This window comes from Neoarius graeffei, chromosome 1, assembly GCF_027579695.1.
Source record: "Neoarius graeffei isolate fNeoGra1 chromosome 1, fNeoGra1.pri, whole genome shotgun sequence".
In the NCBI taxonomy this organism is placed as follows: domain Eukaryota; kingdom Metazoa; phylum Chordata; class Actinopteri; order Siluriformes; family Ariidae; genus Neoarius; species Neoarius graeffei.
The window spans coordinates 116,295,704-116,312,884 of record NC_083569.1 but is presented as its reverse complement, the minus strand read 5'-3'; the positions used below and the strand labels follow the sequence as shown (position 1 = coordinate 116,312,884).

General features: G+C 42.5%; 1 protein-coding gene across 1 annotated transcript in view; it reads right to left on the bottom strand.

Moving 5' to 3' along the window:
* Positions 1 to 17,181, bottom strand: part of LOC132886008 (B-cell receptor CD22-like) — a 229,975-nt gene that overhangs the window by 178,417 nt on the left and 34,377 nt on the right. The window contains exons 2-3 of the mRNA XM_060920549.1: positions 5,241 to 5,510; positions 4,112 to 4,393 (exon numbers count right to left, since the gene is read on the bottom strand). Coding sequence (XP_060776532.1) covers positions 4,112 to 4,393; positions 5,241 to 5,510 — 552 coding nt within the window. The remainder of the gene's footprint in view (positions 1 to 4,111; positions 4,394 to 5,240; positions 5,511 to 17,181) is intronic.

Sequence of the window (17,181 nt, the reverse complement as noted above, 5' to 3'; positions counted from 1 at the left end):
CGGATCCCGGTAGATGCTGACCGACGGAGAAGATGGATAGCGGCACACCAACGCTTGTGTAGTGACCACTTTGTTGGAGGTAAGACGAATAAAATTAGCCAGAAAAGGCATTACATTGCTGTTAACATTCTGTGGCAGCGAGTGTGTAACCAAATAGGCTAAAATAACCCATTGTAACCTCTTTGTTCTTCTGTAGTAGCTATTAGCTAATGACATTAGCTAGCATTGTGTTCCTTTGCTGTTGGTAGACTGTAGGACAGATCAGAGGCAGTGTCCTACAGTCAGGGCTTTACCACAGCTTTAACTCTCCCTGCAATAATAATAATGATAATAATAATAATAATAATAATAATAATAATAATAAAAAACAAATAATTAAATAAAAAAATGCAAGTTTATTTAGTGTTAATGTCTGATTTTGATATCTGTCTTGTTGGTGATTTCTCTCATGAAACGACATCCACAAAATATCTGCAGATGAACTTAATTTGCAGTGTTATTACAAAACATGCCCAGAAGCGCCGTGCCACCCTCTTTTTTTCCGCACCGGAGCCGCTCATCCTCTGCGCTCCGGGACCTCCCACTTTACAAATTAAGCACTGCCTACAAATAAGTGTTCAAAATAAGAGGAACATGTATTTGTCTCTTAAATCCAGGCCGTTCCCTGTAATCTGTAACAACGGTTGGAGAAAATAATGGCAAATAGTGAGTGCACAAACCATAGAAGGTAAACTGTACACAGCGCCAGGGCAGTGTGATGGTATGTCTACTTTTAGATTGTGTTAGCTTATCAATGAACACTCTCGTCACTCGATGAGTTTCACGTCTTTACGACGGATACTTAAATGTGTGTTAGGTATTATTGTTGCAGTCTAAGCAGTCATTGTAGCAGCTAGATGAGCGAGAACCGAAAGGGTCTGTGCCATAAACCGTTATTTCTGTACGGCGTTGCTAATGTGTCGTTACTGTTATTTCTCCCTCTGCTCGCCCTGTAAATGCCCTACGTCGCTGTATAGCGAAGGTGTTTTCTGCATCTCGCTCCTTTTTCTTGTATGTTCTCCGTTTGTCGCCTTCCTCGCATTCAAACCAATTCGAGCCGAAGTCCGCTACATGTCCAAAATGGTGGTCGCGTTTACGAAGGTCACGTGACTGAAAAGGGTCTATATGCGCACCGGCAGGCCTGTGGACACGCCTCTCCGTCTCTCTCTCTCTGTGTGCACGCGCATGAACGAGAAGAGCGAGCACTATGAATGAACGGAACGATACGCAACGGATTTTTTTTTTTTCAAAATCGCGAGTCTGATTGTGTGGCGCTAGGAATCCATTGTGTGGCGCTGCGCCACACAATGGTCTATGTATGGGAAACCCTGTACTTACTACATGATTGGTTCCTTGGTTCCTCCCCACTATACAGTTAGGTCCATAAATATTTGGACAGAGACAATTTTCTAATTTTGGTTCTGTACATTACCACAATGAATTTTGAAAACAATTCAGATGCAGTTGAAGTTCAGACTTTCAGCTTTAATTCAGTGGGTTGAACAAAATGATTGCATAAAAATGTGAGGAACTAAAGCATTTTTTAAGCACAATCCCTTCATTTCAGGGGCTCAAAAGTAACTGGACAAATTAAATAATTGTAAATAAAATGTTCATTTCTAATACTTGGTTGAAAACCCTTTGTTGGCAATGAATGCCTGAAGTCTTGAACTCATGGACATCACCAGACGCTGTGTTTCCTCCTTTTTAATGCTCTGCCAGGCCTTTACTGCAGCGGTTTTCAGTTGCTGTTTGTTTGTGGGCCTTTCTGTCTGAAGTTTAGTCTTTAACAAGTGAAATGCATGCTCAATTGGGTTGAGATCAGGTGACTGACTTGGCCATGCAAGAATATTCCACTTCTTTGCTTTAATAAACTCCTCGGTTGCTTTGGCTTTGTTTTGGGTCATCGTCCATCTGTATTATGAAACGCCGACCAATCAGTTTGGCTGGATTTGAGCACACAGTATGTCTCTGAATACCTCAGAATTCATCCGGCTGCTTCTGTCCTGGTCACATCTTCAATAAACACTAGTAACCCAGTGCCACTGGCAGCCATGCATGCCCAAGCCATCACACTGCCTCCGCCGTGTTTTACAGATGATGTGGTATGCTTTGGATCATGAGCTGTACCACACCTTCGCCATACTTTTTTTCTTTCCATCATTCTGGTAGAGGTTGATTTTGGTTTCATCTGTCCAAAGAATGTTCTTCCAGAACTGTGCTGGCTTTTTTAGATGTTTTTTAAGCAAAGTCCAATCTAGCCTTTTTATTCTTGAGGCTTATGAGTGGCTTGCACCGTGCAGTGAACCCTCTGTATTTACTTTCACACAGTCTTCTCTTTATGGTAGATTTGGATATTGATACGCCTACCTCCTGAAGAGTGTTGTTCACTTGGTTGGCTGTTGTGAAGGGGTTTCTCTTCACAATGGAAATTATTCTGCGTTCATCCACCACTGTTGTCTTCTGTGGCTGTCCAGGTCTTTTTGCATTGATGAGTTCACCAGTGCTTGCTTTCTTTCTCAGGATGTACCAAACTGTAGATTTTGCCACTCCTAATATTGTAGCAATTTCTCGGATGGGTTTTTTCTGTTTTCGCAGCTTAAGGATGGCTTGTTTCACCTGCATGGAGAGCTCTTTTGACCGCATGTTTTCTTCACAGCAAAATCTTCCAAATGCAAGCACCACACCTCAAATCAAATCCAGGCCTTTTATCTGCCTAATTGAGAATGACATAATGAAGGAATTGCCCACACCTGCCCATGAAATAGCCTTTGAGTCAATTGTCCAATTACTTTTGCTCCCTTTAAAACAGGGTGGCACATGTTAAGGAGCTGAAACTCCTAAACCCTTCATCCAATTTTAATGTGGATACCCTCAAATGAAAGCTGAAAGTCTGGACTTTATCCATTATATAACTATAACCTGAATATGTTTCAGTAAACAGGTAAAAAAAAAACAAAATTTGTGTCAGTGTCCAAAGATACATGGACCTAACTGTATATACCCAGAGTCTTGCCCCTCGTGTCGCATGCGCTGCGTGCACACCACACATAGGGGTAGAAAGTGAGATGTACTTCTGTCTTGCAGGCCGCACAAATAGCAAGTGTGGAATACTTATGTAGTACATCTGAGGCACGTCACTCATACAATGACCGTGTGTCACTCATGCATCTGACTTGTATCCACTAAAAGAGAAGCTGAAGACATAAACACACATGTCTCTCTCTCTCTCTCTCTCTCTCTCTCTCTGAAGATTTCAGCTCTGACAGCGCTCACTGACTCACTGTTGGAAGTGGTTCTCTTCTACACGTCCTCTGTCTTTGTCAGAAAACTTAAAGCTACAGTTTTACCTCTGACTGTTACAGTGAGCTGACACTGGAGACTCCTTCCTTAAGTTAAATAAACAAACATCTTCCGACAGAAAACTTCACCATAACAATTATACACTTTTTTGTTGTTTTGTTAAATTACATGTTTTTAATCTCTCTATCATCAGGCTTAGATTATGTGACTCATCCACCGTACAAGTCCCTCTGAAAGAGCTGTTACTATAGAAACAGTACCATATTAGAATGAGTGCACTGTCAGAGCTGCTGTTATAGAAAATTAATCAACACCTTTTGACCAATCAGAATCCAGAATTCAACAGTTACATGGAATAATGTTATAGTGAGTATTTCTGCACTTCTCTGTTTCCATACAGGTATAAACACCTTTATAAGAGATTAGGAATGTGTTCATCCTTCTCATCATCACTGAATGGATTATAATAATAATAATAATAATAATAATATTTTGTGAAATACGAGTTGTATCACCTGTATCCACCAGTCTGTATCTCACATATGAGAGTGAATCTCTCCCTGATAAACACACACTCAACTGTTTTACTGACTTTACTGAGCCTTGTTCGACCTCACTGACCACAAATAACACCTACCTTTTAAAACTTATTTCAAGATTATTTAAAACATTATAGAATAACATGGAATTGCTATAATTATGCAATATTTTTATTCACACCCCTCCTAACTTCAAGCCTGTTGAAAAAAGTGAAAATGTTATGCTGTACCTCTTACTGTAATCCTGATAAAATCACTGTAGTCTGTGTAGTAGTCTGTGTTTGCCCATGCGTTCCGCCTGCGCGCTCTACACCGATACCCGGTTTCTCCTGCAGTATCAACTGTCACATTGAGTGTGATGGTGTCTGTAGCTCCAATGTTCACATACGGATTATTTTTGACCCAGAGAAACCTCCATCCAGCCCCCTGCTGCAGCTCACAGCTCAGAGTGATGGTGTCTCCAGTGTAGACGGAGCTCTGAGGATTCACTCTCACAGTCGCTTTGGGTTTTTCTGTTGGTATGAAATGATGAAGGTGTCAGAGCTGCTTTTCACTTCACAACAGAAGCAATAGATTCACTGTGCTCATTAAATGCGTTAATAAAGATTTCTAACATAAACATTTATAATTTTTTCGCGGTGCAAATCCTGCGCTCTGATTGGCTGGCGAGCGGGTCTGTATCCTAAATGTTTGCCAGCATTTCTCAGGAGAATAGCATTAATTTTACAGCATGGATAGCGATAACGACAGTGTTCACAGCGAGAGCGAGTTTCACTACCCTGAGGAAGAAGAAATAAAATAAAACATTTCAGCAGAAAGCTAAAAACCTCTAACTTGCTCACAGTTTGATCTCATTAGTTAATGAGGCCCATTTTGGACCATGTTATCCTCATACATAATATTACGCTCGGTAAAAACTTTAAACCAGGACAATCTCTTCTTCAAAGTTTCACCAAATGGCTTTATTTATGCAATATAAAGGTCATAATACTGGATAACTTTGGTCGAGCAAAAACATGGCTGAATCCCGAATGACTCCTATTTGTATAAATAGGGCACTACATAGGCGGCAGAATGTAGTGTTTTTCCTGCCATGGAAGTGCACTTGTATACCGAGGAGGAAGCCATTTGCATTACAGCCGTGAATGAGGATTCAAAATGGCGGCTCGGCTCGGTTTCCCCTTTCGGGCGCTCTCGCTTTCTGTTAGAATTTGGGAAAGAAAAATAAATAAATATACGGAAATTGGTGCCGACGAGACAAACTAAACAAAGAGGGACTCAGTTACTGACAGCTCAAAATCTGAACCCTAAAAAATAATGGAAACATATTAAATTAAAACAAAACCCCCACAGACTGACCTGATACAGTCAGTGTAACAGCATCACTGATCTCTGAATCCTGTCCTCTGCAGGTGTAGGAACCACCGACAGAGACACCAGCATACCAGATATTTAACTCCTTTGTTGAGGCTGGATATCCTCCGTCTGTGTAGAGTCTATTATTGTTCTTATACCAGCTGTATGACCACTGAGTGTCTCCTCCTCCCTGTGTGTCGCATCTGAGAGTAACATCCTCTCCAATGAACACATGTGCATCAGGCTGAATGGACACCACAGCTTTAACTCTCCCTGCAATAATAATAATAAAAACAGAGTATATTACATTATCTTTATTTTGTTTGTATTTTGTTTTGTACAGCAGTCTCACATAACATTTTGTTAAGGGCCTTGAGGAAATTGGTTCCGGGGGGAAAGTGACCATGGGGAGGAGAAAAGAGGAACACGGGGAGAGAGGAGAAAAAGACGTGAGAGGAGTGAAGAAGTTGTATGCAAGTGTTCGGTCTGCAATAAACTGAATTTCTGTAAACCGCCTGTAGCCCGTTTATTCCACGCCCCGGTAAGGAGGACGGGAGTTTCCACGCACTTGCGCCAACTTTTAGGGTTACAGACTGGTGTCAGCGGTGTTTTCGTTGTTATTGGAAGATTCGTGGGTTTTTTTCGACCGAGCAGTGGGCTAAGTTACTGGGGCTAGCTGAGTTTGACAGTGAGTGCATTTTGGATGAACATTGCTAATCACTGAGTGCTTATGCAAGTCACAACGTTTATCAGCTGCTAGTCTTCTGATCTCAGGCGACGAAACATGAGCTCCGATGAGGAAGTTGCTGTTTGCCCCACAAAATGCATCTACAACTGAAGCAAATAGGAGCGAGGACGCTGCTAATGTTAGACTGGGTGAGTCTGCTGGGGACCAGCGTATGTCAATAAAAAAACCTTTTTATTTGTCACATGCACACTTCATGAACAGTGAAATTCATCCTCTGCATTTAACCCATCTGAAGCAGTGAACACATGCACACACACCCAGAGCAGTGGGCAGCCACACACAGCGCCCGGGGTGCAGTCAGGGGTTCGGTACCTTGCTCAAGGGCACTTCAGCCCAAGGCCGCCCCACGTTAACCTAACTGCATGTCTTTGGACTGTGGGGGAAACCGGAGCACCCGGAGGAAACCCACGCAGACACGGGGAGAACATGCAAACTCCACACAGAAAGGCCCTCACTGGCCACTGGGTTTGAACCCGGAACCTTCTTGCTATGAGGCGACTGTGCTAACCACTACACCACCGTGCTGCCCACGGTCACAGTAAGGACAAAGAAAGTTTTTCTCTGTGTAAAGCCAGATTAAAGCTCGCTGTACGAGCGTGTCCTGCGTCTCAGCAACAGGATTTAACTACCATTTTGCCAACTAGGCTAAGTGGCGATGCCTTAGCATACTGGTTATCACTGCCACCCGCCACACAGAAGGACTATGATGCGTGTGTTTCCCAACTGACTGATGTTTTTGGCAGCAAGCAGTTTTTGCAACATTTTCAGACTTTTGTGAATGCCCGTCAGCGCATGCTGAAGGACCCACTTGAAGTTTTTGCTGCAGAGATAACTAGGCTAGTTTTTGAAACGTTTCCAAATTATGGAAAGCCAGCTATAACTATGGAGCAGTTCTGACGATTTGTTGCTGGACTAGACCCAGTTTTGCAAGTGAAGTGCCACGAACATGGGGCTACCACGTTGGAGGAGGCCCTAGCAGTGGCGTGTAAGTGGGAGCGAGCACAGGAAGCACTTCGGCTTGCACAACCACAGAATGCAGCCACCACTATTTCAAGTTCTAACACCGGCTCACAACCAATTGCAAACATCACAGCAATGGCGTCCACCAAAGCAGCAGCATCCTCAGACCAAACCCCTGATGTATTATCAGCCATCAAACAACTGTCAGCGGAAGTCCAGACCTTGAGGTTGGCGGTGACCGACTTAAAACGACACAAGTCTTCACCATCTAGGCATGAGGACTTCAGGCAGCGCCAGCGCTCACCAGAATGGTCCCCTCATCAGCGGGGAACAGCAGCTTCACGCTTCTTTCCGCATGCATCACCGCAGAGATATCAACATTATGCTGGGTCACCAAGGCGTGGCTTCTCGCCAGAGCAGGGGTATTCTCACCGCCATCAATCCCCAGACCAAAGGGGACGACACTACCCCAGCTCACCCCCATCTTTGCCACATCAAGGACCCCAACGTTTCTCCAGTAGCCAGGACGGCTACAACAGCCATCAGAGCCCGGAACCAATTTCCTCAAGGCCCTTAACAAAATGTTATGTGAGACTGCTGTATAAAACAAAATACAAACAAAATAAAGATAATGTAACATACTCTGTTACAATAATAATAATAATGATTTGTTAAAATATACTAAAGTAATTCCCAAGTGTGCAGAGGTGGAAATAGTCATTTTAAACAACACTATGAATTACTTAATTAGACATAAACTAGGGATGCATCAATGCAATTTTTACAGACTGAGTATGAGTAAATAGTTTTGGCACCTCTTGATGCACACAATAAAATTTGTTACCTTGTTAGTATTGAACCAAATGTTGACAATTTTTTTTTTTTTTGGGGGGGGGGGGGGGGGGGGTAAATGGACATTATGAATTTTCTGCACCTGCAAGCTTTAACCACCCAATACTTTAAAAAATATCCAGATTTAGAATTTAGACCGACTGTAACATTGAAACATTTTATTACATCAGTAACATGTTCATGTGTAACATATCTGAGTAAAAACCACAGAAATATTCCCTGTCCTGACTTACCAGGCAAGTGAGAAGTGCTGTTATAGAAAAAATAAAAATAAAAAACTCTGATGTGGTGTGATTTGGCCTGATATGAAGCAGAGGGCTCTGATTTATACTTTGTACCTTCAGAAGCAGCAGCACACTCACTGTGTATCTTATGGACATCCAGAACATTTAAAAACAACATGCACGAGATACAAGAGCCAAAAAATCTCTGTCAAGTTTCCAAGTCAAACTGTAAAATGTTTAATGTCACTGTGCATAAAAATCCCTAAACACACTGATGCACTCTGTCTCTAAGGGAACTTTCCTCTGCTGTCGTGATTATTGTCATGAGCTGCGTCTCAAATCTAAAATTCAGACCTTTTATTCAAAAGTATTTATTAATCTTGAAAATCCTGATGGCTGGTACACAAATCAGACCTTTTGACCTTCCCAAGCTACTTTGAGTGTTTGCTAAGATCATACAGTCAATAAAAAAAATTGCTTTGAAATTTTGCTCGTGTTATCTGCCTTGGTTTATCCCATCGCTTCATTCACTCATGTTTGCTAGTTATAATATCAGTACAATAAGCTCGCTTAGACATCAGAATGAGCAACATACTGAAAAACTGCAGAGAATTTCCTGCTGAGAGTCTGTTAGAAGAGTTTACAGCAGAACAGGACATGACTTCGCTGCAGAACTATAAAGAGATTCAGGTGTGTGTTGGAAAGTGAATGTGTGTTCATGAGGCTCGATTGTCATGTCCAAAACTGTCAATCAGCTCATCAACCACACCCTGTTTTATCACCAAATAACACCAATAAAATTCATTGATCATGAGATAAGATTTTGAGGTCGATCTCAGGGTCCATTTATAAAAATGACAGCACTGTTGCTGAAAATAATTGGGGTGAGATGTAACTTAAAATGGAAGTTTGACACTTTTCCCATTGAGTAACATAGAAATGGGTGGGGTTACAACTGTACTGCAGGCAGCCACGAGAAGGCCTCAGAGACAATTTTGGCTTTACTTTTGAATCCCTGTTACTATGACAACCCATATATACAGTCACTGGTTTTGCTGGGATCATAGTTTGTGAAGTATGTCCACATCATTGTTGTTTTGTGTCGTCTGTTCATTAGTGCAATAACATACACTAAAGGCCCAGTCACACAGCACTCCGCATCTATATCACGTACAAAAAGATACAAAAATCTGGTGGACGTGGTCGTAAGTGGTAATTTTTGGTCAATTTTGGCTTTGCCGTGCTTTGTACGGGGTATGGCCGTCGGCGGCTGTTTCACTGCTGCAGCACTGCCAAATCACGGGTAACCGCGGCTCAGCGTCGTTGGAAGAGCGGCTTGCTGCGCATATAAAAGCGGTAGGATATGTTGAGCCTGTATCAGTTGGTTCTGTTGGTGCTGGAGCATTAAGATGAGGACATCACAGCGTTGAGGGTTCATGTTCACCCCTTGACATCTAGACTGCAAGTGCCGAGGTCTCAGAAAATTACGGTATTTACATGCCGCAAATCAGAAGTGATGCAGAAGTGATTAGACAGTGATCAATCGAATTTAGAACTTGTTTGAGACGTCGTTTAACGGGCTTAGACAGTGCTATGTACGCGGAAAAATCAATTTCTCAGTGATAAGCCGCTAAACACACGCTATATCTCGTGATACCAACGCGTAACACCCGTCCGATGACCGTGCTCTGCCCGTGATAGACCGCCAAACTTTCGCGTCTTACCACGTCTCCCCAAGTTTTAATAACGGCCGGGACACTGATTATCACGTGTTTTTCACCTGTGTTGCACGTCTTTACCACGTGTGCCGGCCGTGGTTGTCCGCGGTCTAAAGTTTTGAGCAGTCCAAAACTTTTTGCCGCGTCCGACGCCGTTCCGATTTTCCCCTGCGTCCTGTCACGTCTGTATATCGACTGTAACACGTCTTAACTTCGACATCAACACGAACAACATCGTCTGCTTCACGGGAGAGCACTTTTGGACGGGTTTTGGCCGTGATAAAGCCATAAAGCGCTGTGTGACCGGGCCTTAAGCTCATGTCACATGGGATCACCTGGCTTTGTCTGTTCATACTGGAGCATTTTTAGTACCAGTATTGATGCATCTCTAAAGTAAAGGGATTTTTATGTTGAATTAAAGAACCACAGTGAAACTCATGTAAAACTATGTATTCACGTCAGAATTTTTGTTGGTCATTGTTTTCTCATTTTATTGCCATTATTTATCTGAAATGAACATAATTCTTGTGAATGATTATTAATCAGCTAGTAACAAATTCTACACAACCTTTATAGCCCCATTAGAAAGAAGAAATTTACACAATATAAAGGATGAAGTGTATACAGTATAAATCACCTTGAACATGGGCCACTGGTATCAGTGAAACCAGCACTAAAAAGGGAACAGAAACAGAAAACATGATGTAAATCTGAAAATTATTCAGTATGTTCATGGAAACAGCACACTGTAGACACAAAAGATTCAATCTTATTCAGAAAATCTAAACTACCAGCTGTAAGAAATACAAAAGTCACTATTCTGCTCATTAATGCCTTTATTTAATGAAAATTGCTTTATTTAAAGCAAATATTATGATTAAAAGTGTGATAATCTCAGCACTGGGACATAAACCCATGTCCTAATGACACAAACTCATCACTCAGGACATTCAGACTGCAGATGGAGAACTTTATACCCCACCACTCACTCTAATGAAGACACAAAGAGAACATTTACTCACAGAGCATCACCGGGAGTGAACTGAGCTCCATCCTGCAACTCGAATGACTGACTGAATGAGGTGTTGTGTGTGTTCAAGTCTCTACACTTCCTGTAGTTTCTTGCTTTCAATCACACTACAAGGAAAGAAAGAGAGGATGAGTGTATCCCAGATCTTTAATTTCTCTTTTAGTGTGTACAGGCACTGTATCTGCTCTTCCTTCCTCTTTCCTGAAAAATCTTCAATACTTTTTGTTTTTCTCAAACTCTCACATACAAAAAAGAGCACACAGTAGAGAGTCCACTGCATTAAATCAAGAGAAGCTTAAAGCTTGACAAGCTACAATTTCTAGGTTGCTCATCTTTCATCCAACTTCAAGCTCCTTTGAGTTTAGTGTTTAATTTTCAAAGCATTGCTGGGATATTTATGAATGTTAGTTTCAAAATTATGTGGCCATCTAAGTCAATCCATCCATCCATTATCTGTAGTTGCTTATCCTGTGCAGGGTCGTGGGCAAGCTGGAGCCTATCCCAGCTGACTATGGGTGAGAGGTGGGGTACACATTCAAACATAATAACATTCATAAATTATTCAAAACCTAGATGTTTTTGGACTGTAGGGGAAACCAGAGCACCCGGAGGAAACCCACACAGACACAGGGAGAACATGCAAACTCCACACAGAAAGGCCCCCATCAACCATTGGGCTCAAACCCAGAACCTTCTTGCTGTGAGGCGATAGTGCTAACCACTACACCACCATGCCAGGCTAGCCAAGTGTGAAAGATATTTATTTCTGTATGTAGTTTCTCAGAAGCCCAATTAATGTGTGTATTATTATTGTTGTTCTGTGTTGGTTTATAAATAGAGTAGTAAATATCAAAACAGTTCAGCTGAAAGAAAAAGTGGAAATAAAGTAAGAGTGTCTGTTTAAGCATAAACGTTTAAGACAGATCACTTGTGAGAGGGAGGTAATACATAAACTCACAGAACACTTTACAGACATCCCAACCTGCCAAAATTCATTTCAGGGACACCCCCCGCCCAGAAAATTTTGGATTTGGTTGATGTGATTTCCTGCATTCTGGTGGATTTGGGGGTGGCCTTTTGGAGATGACCAAGACCTGAATTCACTCAATTCACTCAGATTCATAGCTGACACCCTGACTTGGGGACTTACAGTAGCTGCCCCCAACCCATAAACTATGATAATTGCAATGTGCCATATATTAAGCTCCTTACTGATGCCCCTTTTCCACCAAATCAGTTCTAGGGCTGGTTCGGGGCCAGTGCTGCTGCTGGTTCACAACTCATTCAACTTGCGAGCCAGCTGAGAACCAGTTTGCTTTTCCATAGCTCGGGGTGCTAAGGGGAGCCACGTCATTACGTCACTGTATACGTCATATACGTCACTGCGTTTGCATAAACCTTGGCGCGAACATTGAAGCAACAACACCATGGAGAAGAAGAAGCAGCAACAACAACAACAACAATGGATGACTTCGCGTTTGTACAGCTGCTGCTTCTGGCTTTACAGTGCTTCATTGGGATCAGAAAACGGCAGATCCAATATGTTTGTGTTGATCGACAGGTTTTGATTGGACAGTGATTACGTTCTAGGAGACAGGTAATAACCTAATAACGTTTTGACTCTTACTTACACTGAATGTGAGATGGTTATGTTAGCCTTTGTTATGAGCTAACGTTAGCCGGTGTTATGTCCCTGCTGGAATCGTCACAAATTCACAAACATATTACTGGCGATTTTTAAGTCGCCGCTCATATCTACCACAGCGGTAGATATGAGGATGCTTAGCTCTGTAATGAACTTAACTGACTGAAGTGAATGTAAACAAACTGCATAGAAATATGAGTGAATGATTTATGTTTAACCTCGTTTCTTTAACCCTTATGCCTCACTAAGGACATTTTTGGCTTGTCAGTTGTTAATTTTCTTTATTATTTTGACTGTGTTTATACATATAGAAATATAATAAGGTCAATAGAATATAAAGTACGGCAAATGTGCTGTACATTAACTCCACAAGTAAATGTAACACTTGTGTTTCCAACACTCACACATGCACATTTATTTCTCAATACACATCCCACTCTAATCTAAGGAGAAAAAGAGGCACAAGGGTTAAGTACCATGATGAATATTTGTTTGAGTATTGATGACTCTCCACACAACATGTTTATTTACCTATACATGTTTCTCTTTACAGGGAATCTTGCGACTGATGGCAAGGCGGAGATCACATGTTGTCTGGGCACACCCAGGATCTTGCTACTGGTGGGACACAATTGTTCCTGATTTCACCTCTCACCAGTTCGTGCAGAATTTCCGTGTGTCCCGAGAGTCATTTGAGTATATCTGCAGTCGGGTGAGGCATGTCTTGGGGAGAAGGAACACAAATTACCGTTTGTGTGTCCCAAACCAGAAGCGGGTGGCTATTGCCATCTGGAAGCTGGCCACTGGCGGTGAATACGGGACCATCCTTTTTGTAGTAGGCATGAGCACCGTCTTTAATTGCGTTCAGAATTTCTGTAACACAGTCATCAAGGTGCTGCTCCCTGCCCACATTACATGCCCTGATGCTGAGAGGTTAGTGGAAATGGCTGCTCTCTTTCAGAGTCATTGGAGAGTGCCACAGTGTGTTGGTGCAATAGATGGAAGCCACATTCCCATTATAGCACCAGAACAGTATCCCCAAGACTACTACAACCAGAAGGGATGGCATTCAGTTGTTCTGCAAGCAGTTGTAGATGGCAGAGGTTTTTTCTGGGATGTGTGTGTTGGCTTTCCAGGGAGTGTGCATGACGCAAGAGTCCTAAAACAGTCACATTTGTGGGAAGTCCTAAGTGACGGGGAATTTCTAGGTCAAAGCAAAGTGTGGCTCTGGCTGTGAGGTTGGACATTACCTGATAGGTGATCCAGCCTACCCCATGCAGAACTGGCTGATGAAACCCTTTTCTGACAGTGGCAGATTGACCCCTGAACAACACACCTATGATTACAGACTCAGCAGTGCACGATCGGTTGTGGAAATGGCATTTGGGAGACTGAAAGGACAGTGGAGGTGCCTACTAAAAGAAATGACTGCAAGCTGGAACTGTGCAAGAAAATGGCGCTGACCTGCTGTGTCCTCCATAACATCTTTGAGGAACATGGCAACAATTTCACTGAGGAGCACCAAGACAGACATGCCAACATCCAGCCTCCTCTTCAGGCATTACCTGAACATGGCAGTCAAGAAGGGGCTGACATTAGAGCCGCTTTAATGGCCTACTTTAACAGAGGGAACGAGTAATTTGTTTGGTTATTTTGCTATTTACTTCATGTCAATGTTGTTTAATTGTTCAGTTCGATAAGTTCATAGAAATGAGTCATTTATTTGTAAATAAAGTGAGTGAAAAAGGTAGCTTGTTGAGTTCTTTCATTACTTGTTTTCACAAGCTCTAACCAGCTTTACTTGTACTTATTACACAGTTAAAATAATTTTACATCACTAGTGAAAACATATACAAGCAGACATGTCTCTTTAGAAAAAACATTTATTTACATAGTGCATAGAAACACAACATAAAGTGACGTGAACAGTGCAAAGGTGCAAAACAAGAAAAGTGGTGTGATTATTTCCTGGCTTGCGCCTCCATTACAGACACCATGTGCCCCATTATACTGAGGAACGCACTGTTGTCTGCCTCCAGCTTGTGCAGCAAGGCATCGTTCATTTCCTTGCTGTGCTGCAGGAACCTCTCGTCCGCCCGCTCAAGGTATTCCAGGAGCTCAGTGTTGCTGTCTCACTTCCTCTTAGCTGTGTACAAGAACAGAATAATGAGTTTAAAAGTTTTTATTCATAAGTAGATTAACACAGGTCCAGCAATACAATATAAGAAACATGTCAGCTCAGCAATAAGAGCATTAGTTAATTGTTTACGATTGGTAGGGGATTTTATATGAATGACTGGTCACTTATTACAGCATGTATTTATATTATAAAGTCACACTATTAGGTATATATCCATGTTTGCATAGTATCCAGTGAGACAGACAACTGGATACTCAGCACAACAACTTACCAGGTCTGGTCTGCGGCGATTGTCCTGAGCTGCTGGATGATGCAGGAGAGCTGCAGTGGCGTGGAGACATCAGGTCCTCGTCCCCGATGGTGGACAACTCTATAAACCACATAAAAACAGCCAGTGTTGGGAAAGTTCACTTTCTACAGGAACTATTTCAAAGTTCAGTTCACACATTTTAAAATGAGCTAGTTCAGTTCATAGTGAAAATTTTTGAACTAAGTTCACAGTTACAAAAATGAACTAGTGAATGAAAGTATGCGTCAGATTTCATTATAACATTATACAAACAAACATTAACTGAAGTAACTAAAACTTTATGCAAGGCGAAAATGTTTGAAAAGAAACTTACCAGGCTCTGATTGCGGCACCATCGCCTCCAGCATCGCCGTCGCTGAATTTAAGGCTCCGGTGGCGTTATTTGCCGGTCTATCGCTGAGGACTGAGTCCAGAATATCGAAGGGGTTCTTCCTTGGCCTCCCGTTGCAGCTTCGACCGAGGTCTTTTTTTTGGTCCCTGAAGTCTTTCTTCAGCTTCTTTAATTTGTTGCTGATCTGCTCAAGAGTATGTTCGTACCCCGCCGCAGCCATCTCTTTTTGTCTCATCTCATCTCATTATCTCTAGCCACTTTATCCTTCTACAGGGTTGCAGGCAAGCTGGAGCCTATCCCAGGTGACTACGGGCGAAAGGTGGGGTACACCCTGGACAAGTCGCCAGGTCATCACAGGGCTGACACATAGACACAGACAACCATTCACACTCACATTCACACCTACGGTCAATTTAGAGTCACCAGTTAACCTAACCTGCATGTCTTTGGACTGTGGGGGAAACTTGAGCACCCGGAGGAAACCCACACGGACACGGGGAGAACATGCAAACTCCGCACAGAAAGGCCCTCGCCGACCACAGGGCTCGAACCTGGACCTTCTTGCTGTGAGGCAACAGCGCTAACCACTACACCACCGTGCCGCCCCCCATCTCTTTTTGTATTTGGTGTAATATGGGCTTGGTCCAGGTAGCACCCTCCAGTTTCGTCTGAACTTCATCTGTGGACCATATTGCTCGGAGACAGGTTGTCTCCTCCACAGACCACTGCTGCTTTACTGCATCCATGATATCTCATTGCTTAAAAATGGCCACCTTTCGCGGTCTTGTTATTGTTGTTGGTCTTAACAACTCCGCCCCGCCACTGACGTAAGCGGTTCTTTCCTCTGGCCCAGCAAAGAGTTGGTGCTAGCCTGGAACCGGTTTTTCTGGCCCCAGAGCCAGTTCTTTGTCAGTGGAAACAGAAAACCCAGTTCCAAACTAAGCACTGGCCCCGAACCAGCCCTGGAACTGATTTGGTGGAAAAGGGTGAATCTGGACACCCCGCCCTCCATAAATAAGGAAGGATGACCAGGATAGATAGATATTTCACCACAGAACATTCCTTTACTTAGATACCAAAACACAGATGAATCTAACAGAACAATGAATGAATTCCATGAATGACAATGAATCTAATTGTACATGTAGGCCTAGGCTTAAAGGGCTCTTTCCTTTCCTCTGTTCTATGCCTGTTCCTTTTGCAAGCTTTCATTGTATTTAGAGGCTGCTTGCTTTGCAGATTTGAGCAATTTTCCAGACACCTCCACCTTGTAGCACTCTGTGTCAATAAACTTGTGAATCTGATGTCTTGCAAGATTAACAAGTGTTTGGTGAGACATCTGACCCCTAAATTCTGTCTTGATGTGACGCACCATGCTGAATGCCCTTTCCCCATCACAGTTAGAATTTGGCAGCACCAATAGCAGCTTCATCAGCTGATAGAGCTCCCTGAATCTCAACTGCCCTGAGCTCACAGATGTTACTTTGGACAGCTTCCCCCAGCACTCATCAACTGGTAAATTCTTATAATTTGGTACCAGTGCTTCCAGGTTAGAGGACACATAATCCAGGACTTCTAAATGGAGCTGTTCTCTGGCATCTGCCTTCATTACATTTGGAAATCTTTCTGCCAGGGTCAAAATCTGCTCTGGTTTCACATTATCATAGTTCTTAGGATTGACCACTGACAGATTCATCAAGATCTGATCTCTCACAGGGAATTTTTCCTTTATTTTTTGAAAGATTCTGACAAAGAATGCTCTCGCATCTGTAGAATTGCTTTGTCTTGTGACTGGAGAGTGCTGATTTTCACATCGGAAAATCACATATTTGATGGAAGATGGATATGATGTGTTAACAGTACCTGAAGATACAGTATTAATTGAACAGCGGACATTTTGCTCATGTTGTGAGAGAATCTCTTTCAGAGCCTATAAACACAGAAAAACCCTTTCTTTTTTTCTCCTCCACAAGCGGAGGCCATCTG